At 33.9% G+C, this 12,500-nt stretch overlaps 1 protein-coding gene across 3 annotated transcripts in view; it reads left to right on the plus strand.

Annotated features, from left to right (window-relative positions):
• The first annotated feature begins 510 nt into the window (after positions 1-510).
• Positions 511-12,500, plus strand: part of LOC144977661 (uncharacterized) — a 58,716-nt gene continuing 46,726 nt past the window's right edge. The window contains exons 1-3 of one of the 3 annotated variants that reach the window (XM_078923097.1): positions 511-869; positions 5,911-6,426; positions 9,512-9,769. In XM_078923097.1, coding sequence (XP_078779223.1) covers positions 6,340-6,426; positions 9,512-9,769 — 345 coding nt within the window. In that variant the 5' untranslated portion in view covers positions 511-869; positions 5,911-6,339. Of the gene's footprint in view, positions 1,058-5,910; positions 6,427-9,511; positions 9,770-12,500 lie in introns of all 3 variants that reach the window. The other 2 variants (XM_078923096.1, XM_078923098.1) reach the window with 2 other exon arrangements.

Raw genomic sequence — 12,500 nt, forward strand, 5'->3', positions numbered from 1 at the left:
CTGCTGATAACAGAACTCTCACACACGTTCACATAACATTATCATGTTGTTATACGTGCTTCACAAAGCACTGCCAAGTGGGCGGGGAATGAAGACGCGAACTGTCAGTGGCGTATCGTTGCTTTGGGCATGTCGAGCCGGGCCGCTGATCAATACCGTTTTCTTTACACCTCCGCTGTACGAATCTCTCGTCCAATCAGATTCGGTTATTCACAGTTTCAAGCACGCGTAAGCCCCGCCTTCCCCTTTCATTTCTGACTCGCACGCGAGGACCGTTATACGTTAGATCTGAATTAATTTGTCAGTGTGGATGTTGAAAGTGAGTGTGAAAAGGTAGTAAGGAAAGGGAGTTAGGTTGGGGGGGGGGGGGGATAGGTGGAGGGGGACAGGGGAGGAGGAGAGATTGAATGAGTGACGAGCCGGGAAACTGGCACATGTTAGTGACAGGAGGAGAGAGGTTTTCCTTGCTGACTGCTTGCTGCATATTTGTGAAAATAATAAATCGCAAATGAGTCAATGTTGATGCTGGAGGCCCCGAGCAGGCCAAGAGGCATCGAAACAGGCCGAAAACAAGGGCGGATCACTTTCAACCGACGTACGAACACGCGGCCTGTGGCGTTGTTGTTACCGTTGCTCTTACTCCTGCTCTTGATGTTACTTCTGCCATTTGACTGGCGGATCGACAGCCTCATAACAACTGACGTACATGACGCACGTGCTGCCTTTGCGCTACCTACTTCTATGTGTGCGTTTTGGAATTTTGTCATTATATCATTTATTACTTTTACAAACTTACGGTTTTAAAGAGTATCACTTCATCGCTTGTTCACGGAGTTTGGATGACGCTACTTCTTTCATCTGATGACTTTGTTTGTTATTATTTGTGGAATTATTTTGATTCACTGTGTTGTGTTATCTAAACAATTTGTTTATTTTTTTTTTAAATGCATTTCTTAAAAACAAATTTCTAAGATTAAGAAACTTAAAAATTATCTAGAGCTACATCATTATATATTGTTTTACTCCGTTTGCAACGAATCAATTCAAAAATGTTCATGTGAGAATTCCTTTTCTTTGCTCAATGTGATTCTTTTTTATTTGGTTTTAGATTCTTTGATAATTTCTGCGCGATAATTTTTCTTTCCTTTCTTCTTTTTTTTTTTTTCCTTTTTCTTTTTTTTTTCTTATTTTTTTTTTTTTTTTTTTTTTTTTTGCAAGTGAACAAACGCTAAAAAAAATTAGTCAAATCTTACACATACACACAATTTTATGAATTCAATACTGTTTACTGGGAGAAATTGTATCTAACCTACCTATGAATCATGTTTAAATTTACGAGTAGGAGAAATTCGAAGAAACATGATTTGGTTATTGTTAAGTTTTGCATGTGAAGACTTTCCATGTACTAAATGCTTTGGGAATGTTTCACATTTTCCTAAAGCAAAAATCATTCCGTAATGAAAATGACAACCTCTATTGTGAATTAAACTCTTGTATTCTATCGTAGTATTCACATCGTGGAGTCAAAATATTTCTTTTAAGGAAATTGTGGCTTTGAAAATTTTCCTTGTTTTAAAGTTCTGATAGGAATTCCTTGTTTTATATATTTTTTATTCATACCAATTTATTTACTCGGTTTATTTATTTTACTTACTTTAAGTTGTATATTAATCCTCTTTTGTTTGTGTACCTAGCAGTATTTATGTATCTTGATAATAGTTTTACAATATAATCATTTTTTTCATTTGAGCAATCTAATCAAATATTTATTTATTCATCTGCTTTTTTTTCTAAGACTGACTTTCTTTAAGTTTTCCATTATTAATTTTGTCTTTTATTTTACTGTCCCTTTCTTATGGTAAATCACCGACAGTTATCCATTTTAACATTAATGTGATTTCCGCAATTACCTAAATTAAATACAACAATTTGGTATAGACGATCGATGACATTAACATCTTTTTTTAAATCACATGGAAATTTTATGTCATAACAGATATGTATAAATTTGAAACCACCGTACGTAAGTCATAACCATAAATAATTTTCTTACATCACTAAAAATGCTGTCTGAGTAATATTTTCTCCTCATTTAAAGATGATAATAATAATAACAATAACACTTGATTAAAAAAATGAAAAAAGCTACATACATGTCCAGTTAAAAGAACTTTGAAAAATAAGCACGTGATTAAATTTGTTTTAAGTTGTTTTTGTTTTTTTTTAATCTCTTAAAATCAATCTTTGAATGATTGGAATAAAATATGATAAGCCATAACTAAAATTATAACTCTTTAAGATTCAACCCGACAAAAACCGACAACGACATAATATTCATGGGCGGGGTAGTCAAGACTGGCCTCAGTAGTAAATCCAATCGTTGTGAAGGAAATGACAGGCCATGTCACTGCCGAAGGGTGTTTTCAGCTTTGATTTGGAATTTGCGACCCAAAGAAATACGTTTCAGAAATTGCGATTTGGATCTATTTTATTTGGGTGAAAATAATTGACATTGCACTTTGTTTGGTAAAGATCGTAAAAAAATTACGACTTTGGTGATGAAAATGACTTTGAAGACCATTATTGTAAACTTTAAAAATATTATGAATAATTATAAACTCCTATTTGTGGGTCGATATTGTCATTCGAGGTCTCATTTTATTGTAATAAAGAGATAGGAACTTCAGAGTTATTTTTTCTGATGCGAAATTATTACTTGTAATTTTAGCACAAAAATAAAGTCGTAAATAAATTTGTTACACCTCTTTGATAGACGCGGGGTCCGTTCGCCTAGAATGTGAATCAAGCTTCAAAGGTTTGACCAATCACAGGCTATCTATTCAGCTGCGAACAAAGACGCTTCCCGTCGATGTATTACGCTATTGTTATGCAGAATATAACACCCTATGGGTAGGCCCTTAAGCTAAATCTAAAGTTAAAAAATATAATTCTGAGGATTGACAGTCACATGCTGAATCAGCTTGAAAAGAAGTTAATTGGTCTTTGTTCATAAAATCGGTTGAAAACCAATGTTTTACGAATAAATTGATTAAAATTGCTTTTGTTTATTTGAAACTTTTTAGATTTTTTATTTATCGGCGATTTTCTTGATTTTTATTCATTCTTTATATCTCAAAGACGAGATCAGTGATAACTTTGTTGTTTCAAATGTAACTAGACATATTTGGCTTTTTACTATCGACATGCCTGGATAATTTATTCAACAACGTGGCGATGTGACGCAACATTCATGGCGTCTTCCACTGCATCGCGACTGATTCAATCATTGTTGACGTCTGTTGAACGTGAGCTGCCAGAACGACCCATCGTTGAAGGGTCAAGATGTCAGTAGCAATCGTTCTTCGGTCAAAAAACTTATGAATCACGAGACAAAAGTTTGAAATTTGGTGATTGGACGGACTATGAATCGTTTTGGGCGGAAGTTTAGCCATGAGTGACGTAGAAACGAAAGGCGATACAGATATTCAAAGAGTAGGCTTATATCATCAAGGTTGTTACATGATTGAAAGGCCATATAGGGAACTCATTATCTACTCCCCCAAAAAGAATCTGAACACGAGAGGGTTAAATAAATAAAACTGAAGCTGAAATCGGCATAACGAGTTATCAAGATTTGGAAATTTTGAAAGCGCAGTGCTAGGAAACAGGTCCATAATATAAACAACAAGATCTCAAACTTAAACTTTCAAAGATATGAAATCAAATTCTGTCTTCATTTTAAAAATAAATATAATTAGCTAAAATAATATGAAATCAAAAAAAATGTTGAACCTTAATTTAACAGTTCAGTTCCAACCTGTATTAATATGTCAATTATAAATTGTACTGAACTTTTTATGGTGGAAGACTCTAAATTGATGTGCTGGTGTGATAAAAGTCTACAGGTTCGATTTGACTTTTATTGTAATGCCCAATATTTTGCGTAGGTGTGAAGAGTATTACCATTACAACAAGGAGTCTATAACAATTTGGGTTATCTGACTTTAAGTACTCGTTGCCCTAAATGTTTTGGGTTATTTTTTCTTCTTTTCCTCACTTTCATTTGTCCTAGTCCTATGTTATAATATACATCCCTTACCCTTCTTCTCAGTTTAAAAAAAATATTGCACCAGTACCTGCTCTACAAATTATTTTCATGTGTACTTAATGAGCCTAAAATAATAGTGATATGACAATATTTCTTTTTGAGGGTGAAGGTAGGGAGTTAGGAGTTGGGGGGGGGTGGCTTTTTTTTCTTCCCTTTTCAAATCAAAATCGTTTAAATTGACGTTACCAAGTCGGCATCAGGCAGCAGCAGGTACCCTGTGGTACACCATACTCATACATTCGTGCGTGTGCAGACATCGGTGGTTACCGCTTTCAAAAGATAATAATTCAAGTCGTATGTCTTTCGCACGGCTCGGTGCGTCAGAGATAACAATTTGTCACTTCCAAAATGTTATCAGTGGTTCTTATCGCTCCATGTCGAAATATGGTGATATGATATTCCGGGCGTGCATCACTCCGTCTTATTAGCATGGAAGTTTTCCATACAGTTGTGTAATCTATTGGGAAAGTTCTCAAAATTTACCAGTCTTTTTAGGTTTAAGTCAGGGTAATATATTTAAAAAAAAATTTATTATCATTAATATTATATTATGATTCAACTTTGTAGATGTTTTAAATTAACTTCCTTTGTAAAGTCTGTCCGAAAGATAATTATACATACGGGTTTTTAGAACAATTAACATTTTAAAAATATTGAAATAACAATGGCTTAATATTATGGAATATACAAGTATTTGATATTGATTCAAAGAAATATCTTAAAATACTATAATTTCTCTTTTTAGGGGGGAGGGGGGGGGGTGTTGTGAGGGGAAGGGGAGGGGAGGGGGTTAAACAATTAAAGCAATACAAAATTGCTGCGTTTTGACGTAGGAAAAAGTTTTACTTCTTAAATTTTAAAAATGATCTTTTAAAAATTAAACTCGCTAAACCCTAGATATTATGGTACGTTTCAAACTTGAAAATAGAATATTACTCAGTTAATCAATCAGAAAGAACATTGATACATGTACACTGTTTAGGTTAACAACTACCATTAACATGTAAAACTTAAAAATAGTAGCTTTAATAATACACTTATAATTCGTTTCCGAAACACGTATAATATAATGGTGGGGTAAAAATAACTAGGGTCAGATCAGATAGATACAGAGGTAGACGGTTTTAGGACTGACGGACTGAGTGAGTTTTAAAATTCTGATAATTGATTTTAAGATGTTCGTTTGGACTTAAAACCAGACAGATACAATGGGTCATACGTTTAAAGAAATACGAAGAGAAGAAATTTGCGCTAGTGATGTTATCGTATGTTTGAATTGTTTACATATTGTAGATATGCAGGAAAATTTTTATCTAAACCAGATGGTATTACATCGACTATTACTTATCTTGAAAAAAAATCATGAAGGGACAAAAATTCAAGTGTTGGTTTCTGTTTTTGTTTTGTTTGTTATTTGTTATTGATTTTGTTGTTGTTGTTGTGGTTGTTGTTGTTGTAGTTGTTGTTGTTGTTGTTATCATTGTTTTGTTTGCTTACTTTTTGTTGGTTAAAAGAAAGTTTCTTGTTTTTTGGGGCGAGTGGTGTTTGATCGGGAATTTTCGCGGGGTATTTTGTGTTGTATCTTCCTTTCTAAATTAATGATGTATCAATTGCTGGGACAGGAAACTCTCAATTCCACGGTTCAGCAGATGAATATTTGTTCTTTTGATAATAATTTTTTTTTAAAATTCTGCCTTCGACTAAAATTTGTTCTTTTTAACAGTTACTTTTTCTCCGTTAAAATTTGAAATCGTGAATTAAATTGTTATCCTATCAACTTTTTTTTTTATCTCATCTTATAGCAATCACGTGATCGCTTGAAAGTTATGAAGTCAAAAATAATTCAAATGACAAACGACAAAAATGAACAAAATTATTATCTCTAATGTCTGAGAATGAACGAATAACATTCAATGTGTTTTGTGTATTCAATAATATTGAACGATTACCCTACAGTTAGTTCGTGAATTCTCACAGCGAGTGGTGACAGATTTGTAATCGATTATATACGGATAAATCTTAATCGATTTTATTTCGATATCATATCCAGTGGATTCTTTTGTATTATAATCGGCGTGTTACTTATTTTTTCTCAATTCTCATTTGTGTCAATATTCGACGTGTTAAAAGTGACAGGATCAAATTACACACCACCACATTAACACCACGACTAAGTACGTCGTCCTCAACAAACAACAACTACAGCAGCAACAACAACTACAGCAACAGCCATGTCCCTGGCTCAGTTCCCGTCATTCCCCAGACCCACCCCCACCCTCCCTAGATCATCACCACCAATCTCATCACCTTCACAACAGGTATGTTTTAAACTGTCTTCATTAAAAATAATTTACTGATAATATAAATAAATTAATTATGAAATACTATATAAACCAGTGTTTAACTAAATGATATGAATCTATCAATAATTACATAAGTAAATAAACTAATGATTGAATGAATTAAAAGTCCATAAATAAAAGAAAAACCCAAATATATAAAAAGATAAATAAATAAAGAAAGAAATCCATAGATAAATAAGTGAATGAATGAATAAAGAAGTCAATCAATCTATAAATAAATAGATGCATAAATGAATTAATAAACAAATTGATGAATAAACAAATAAGTAACTTAATAATAAATGAATTGATAGATAGATCAACTATATAAGTAAATGCATAAATAATATAAAAATATAATGCAATGAATTTTTGATTTTATATTAAATGTATATAGCGCCTAGTTTCAAGCAAAACACTCACGGGCGCTTAAATCAACACATCACAAAATCGTTAATGAATAAGGAAAAATCTTTTTAATCAATTTCACATTTAAAAACACAGACTGAATTCTCAATCTTTTATGTAAAATAAAATCTTAAATTTTATTCCAATAATTGTTTTGATTGATCCGACAAATCTGACGTGCATTAATTTGCAGGCCTGATAACTAAAAAAAAAGTAATTAAAAATTAGATACCAGGAGAAAAAAAATGAGGAAACAATTAATTCGAGGAAGACGTGAGTAAAAAAACAAAATTACCAAAAGGTAGATAGACCTGACTAGTATTCAGTCATTTACTGTTTTGTTTTCTCTTTTTGTAATTGAGTCGTACTTGCAATGAATGCACGTGTTTCTCACCAATTTACGACTTTATTCTGCAAGTTTTATTACTTCCCGTTAAGTCTTGAATTTCTCTATGGAGAGATAGGTAACCAATTAAGATAGGAAGTTGTTAAAAATGTTGTTTTATAAAGTATGTTTACGATTTTTATTTTGTATTGTATTTATTGGAGACAACGTCTTATTAAATTAACTTTTAGTTGATGGTTATTTATTTCAAAATTTAGCATGTCATTTTATATTTTTTTTATATGCCAAATTGAAGGATGAAGGAACCAATACCAAATTTTATTAACAGAATTTGATTATTTGGAATTAATCGTTTCAAAACGGAATTGCTATGGGGTGAACTATAATACGTATATAGTTCTTCATCACTGAGGTTCAGCAGGATGGCTCAGCGGTATGGCTTATCGCCGCACTGTGGCTGACGCCTGGGTTATTCCATTCTTCCCTTGGAATATATCCTAAGGACACATTTTACCTTGAGGATTAATCGTTAATAAAGGAAATTTTATTCGTTTATTATCTTTTATTCAAAAAATATATTTAAGGAGAATATTGTGAGTTTTGCGTCTTAAACATAATAAGTAACTTTTCCCAACATTTGACTTAAAATATAAAATGAATAAAGCGCTTTGCTGTTATTTCTATACCGCCATGAAGGGGATTAGCGCTCTGTAGAATTAATCGAAAAGACTATAAACTTTAAAATTTGCACACTATTTTGTGACTTGGTACAATTAATCGGGCGGAAAAAAAATGTGAGCATTTTGCTCAAACGCATAGCATGAATACTTTTTTAGATTTTTTTTTTAAGTTTGCAAAAAGAAGGGTGTGTGTATGAAGGTCCTTACGCAACAAACATTAATAAGAAATAAAATGTATAAAAAATAAAGTTAGTGAATTTGATTCATATAAAAGGTGACAATACAAACAAACAACGTTTCGGCCTACTTTGGCCTTCCTCAGACTACAAACAAAACTCACAAATTAAATAATGATGAGAGAGAAAACATATTTTACATTTATATTATTAAAAAGTCAAATTACGACTTCAAAAAATCAAAATAGAATAAATTGTTTTTGTTTTTTTCTAAGTTCTCAAATTAAAACGTTGTAAATTTATTGTATTGATGAGATAATATAAGGCAAATCAGGATTTTGATACACATAATCGTGGTTAAAAATTGGACGATATTGCAGTTTACCAGGAGTAATAAATGTAAAAGTTATAAATTATGATAGAAAAGAAGTCCATGTAGGTTATCTCCCTTTTGGTTTAGGTGTATCTCGTTTAAATAGTTTTTTTCTTCCGGAAGTCTTTCATTATCTTACTGATTTTCCCCAATTTTGTATCATGTATCTTAGTGGTTTTGTTTATACACAGAACAATAAAAAGAGGTTTACAATGATATAATGTTTCGCATATTTTACAGTATGCTATTGTCAAACATGATATAATATAATTGAATTTCTAAAGCTTTTAAAGTGATTGAAAAAAATAATAGTTTTTTGTAAGTTTTGCCTGAAGTTTGATATATTCTCATGAATTAAAACAAACAAACAAACAAATACAACAAATTACTTATATCAACGTTTTATATTAGACGTGATTTGAACATTGATCTTCCAGGCCATGGCTGGTACTCATAACGTATGACGAACTTTCGGTATCGAATTTCAAAAGACAAAGAAAAGGTGATCGAGTGTGTATAAATTGCTCAATTTGTTTTCATCTTAACCATCCGTCACAAACTCCCAACGTGAATGAAACAATTGACATTTTAGTATTGCATCTACAACATAGTGTTTAGCTTAGTAAAGCCCTTGGTTTTCCTTTACCTTTTCCTAAGGTATTCGAATCCATATTTTTCATGCAATATTCCCAGCAAATTTGGATTCGGACTTGAAATATCCACTTCTTTCTGTTGCATAACAGTGTTGTTTTTCATTAAAACGAAACGAAATAGAATGATTAAAAGAGAGAGAAAGGACAACATCAACAACAAAAACACATCACAAGTTATTAACACGCAGATTGTGTCGTTCTTTTAACCACAGGATTACAGGTACCGCATTCAAAAATATACAATGTATGATCTTGAAGATATGCAGTTCATAGGTAATAGAGTGGAAATATAAATATGATTTTTATCAAAATGCTGAAATAATGCTGAAAACTTATATAGCGCTATAACTCCGAGACACCAGACTCTAAGCGCTTAAACATCAACATTTATTTGTTTACAAAAGAATACATGTTGATATTTTCAGATGACTCCGGCTACATCAGCCTCCGCTCCACATCCTCCAAGGGCATGCTGCGAAAATGGGCGCCCAATTTTGACAGACCCACACACAGGCCAGACAGTATGCTCTTGTCAGTACCCTGGAGGTCTTCCCTTGTCTTATCCAAGGAATCCTGCCGCAGCTTTGCCCCCAGGACTCGAGTCCGTATACAACGCCTCTGCCTACGCCGCAGCAGGATATGTTGCGCTTGGCTCCGAGGGCTCAGCTTTCTATTCGCCACTGGTAAGTTGATAATGTATGTAATTTATCATTGTATACGTTTATAATTTATTGCTCGTATTTGATTTATATTATGGTTTGGCTCGCTTTTTAGTCGATTCAATATTAGTTATATTATCTTGTCTGCAGTGAGGCTATAGTGCGGATATTATTAAATGTGGTCTAGGGGTGTAACAACACTCGCCTTCGGATTGGAAGGTCCAGGTTTCGAGTCCCGCTCTGAGGGGCGCACGGTCCTCCTACTCCTCCTATTCCTCCATCTCCTCCTCCTCCTCCTTTGCCTCCTCCTCCTTTGCCTCCTCCTCCTCTGCCTCCTCCTCCTCCTCCTCCTCCTCCTCCTCCTCCTCCTCCTCTTCTTCTTCTTCTTCTTCTTCTTCTTCTTCTTCTTTCTCCTCCTCCACCACCACCACCACCACCACCACCGCCATCGCCACTTCTTCCTTCTTCTCTTAGTCATCCTCAGACAGTTTAACAACAGAATCATTGACGTCTGTCCTTTTTAGAAAATACCGCAAACCGATATTACATACTTCTTCACGTTAAATTGGGTGGGTACGAGTACCAATGTTTCTCAGTTACTGATGAAGGGAGTGAATCAATAAACAAACGCATTATAATAAATAACTTAGTACCAATACCTTGAAGAAGTAAACAACTCAACACATAATATACCCAAATATTATCCCACAAGCAACTTCCAACCACCACCCGCCCCTCTCGCACTTGTAAAAGCCTCAGAAACCGAATACAGCTTCGAACTTGTGGACCACACGTGTCTCTCTCTAACAGATTTTAATATACACCAGTCTAAATACTTCAGTACAAGGATTTTCTAATTAGCTACAAAGTACGAACCACTTGCACAAACCACCACCCACATCACAAACACCGGCTTTTCTTGTTCTCTCGTATGAAAGGAATGATGAAACCCTCTCAGAAAAAATGTTTCGCACCTGCAAAGTTCAGGGTGGTTCAGTGTCACCTAACACCTCCCATAGACATGAAAAGACCCACAAGAATCAGTCAGTTTGTTCTTTCAATAGGGAATGAGATTAGCGGAAGAGTAGCGTCCCTTGATTGGACGTCACCCATAGTCTGTGACGTCACCGGCGGAAAAGTTATTAGAGAGAGAACGTCTTGTTGGTTGAGCGCCGAGGACGAGAGACGCATGCGTACAACCAACATGACGTTCTCTCTCTCTAATAACTTTTTTCCGCCGGTGACGTCACTGACTATGAAGGACGTCCAATCAAGGGACGCTACTCTTCCGCTAATCTCATTCCCTATAACATCATCCCCATTCTTGTTCATAAGGACACATGATGCTTCTCTCTTGTTCCACTTGTTATCTCATCGCTCTCTCTCTCTCTCTCTCTCTCTCTCTCTCTCTCTCTCTCTCTCTCTCTCTGACTTTAAAAAGCGGCATCTGCATAGACAGCTATATATTATAATATAATAATAATAATATAATACGTATAATGTTTATGGTATTACAAGAGGACAAGATCCGATTACAACCGACTTGAGAGCTAAGCCAGATTTCGTTCGAATATGTTAAGTATCTCGTCCCGATGGCAAAGTTTCATTTAGCCCACCCAGTGTGTCAAAAAAAAAAAAAAAGTTGGGAAAAAACATTTCGAAGAAATGTGTGTAAACAAGCATCAAACAAGACGATATTTTTTTCCTCTGCTTAAACGATGCAGTTTTAAGTCAATTAAGAACGCAGTAGCAAGTTTATCTGTGATCGTGAACGGAGTATTTGTTTGTGGACGTGTGTTGTATTGACTCACACTCACTACCGACACCGTTGTTTTAACGGTCACAGTCAGTACTCACTCATGCTGGCTGAAGAAGAAAAAGAGGGGGAAAAAAATATAAAAAAGCAAGGTGAACGACGAGTCCTAGCCTTTGATTGAAAACGTAAAAACATTCGATTCGTTTGTGTAATTAGTAGCATGGCCCGTTATCTGATTGCCAATTAACACAGTGTTGTCAAACACACACACACACACACACACACACACATACATATATACATGTATAAACACACACGTACACAAACACACAAACACAAACACTCTCTTTCTTACACACCCACAAAACAAACAAACAAACAAACGAATGAACAAACAAACAAAAGCAAACGCGTGCTCGCATCTGTATTCTGTATGACTGTAATGCCCTTCATCATAACACTGAATAAGAGAAGAAATTCATTGTTCTTCATCTTCTTCTTCTTCTTCTTCTTCTTCTTCTTCTTCTTCTTCTTCTTCTTATTATTATTATTATTATTATTATTATTATTATATTATTATTATTATTATTATTATTATTATTATTATTATTATTATTATTATTATTATTATTATTATTACCATTATTATTAATTACACCTAAGCGCATTTAGTGGATAAGAATTAATACTAACAATCATAAGAATCAATCTTGTAGTCTAAATCTCTTTCCATGCATAGTCATTCTCATCACTCTGTCCATAATCTTCACTAAGAAAGAAAATAATTTATATCACCGTATAAAGTGGCTTTAACTTTTTTCTACAAAATGAGGAAGTAACGAGCAGGTCGTTTCGTGTCCACAGAAAAAGAATAATTTATATTATCGTTTTGTAAAGTGGCCTTCAATTTTCACCACAAAACGAGGAAGCGACGAGCAGGTTTCTTGTCCAAAAGTTTAAAACCTGCATCAAAATTGCTGTGAGGGTTTACAGCGGCAT

The sequence above is a fragment of the Berghia stephanieae genome, chromosome 7, assembly GCF_034508935.2.
Source record: "Berghia stephanieae isolate SIO BIC M18660-M18661 chromosome 7, UCSD_Bste_1.3, whole genome shotgun sequence".
NCBI classification, from domain to species: domain Eukaryota; kingdom Metazoa; phylum Mollusca; class Gastropoda; order Nudibranchia; family Aeolidiidae; genus Berghia; species Berghia stephanieae.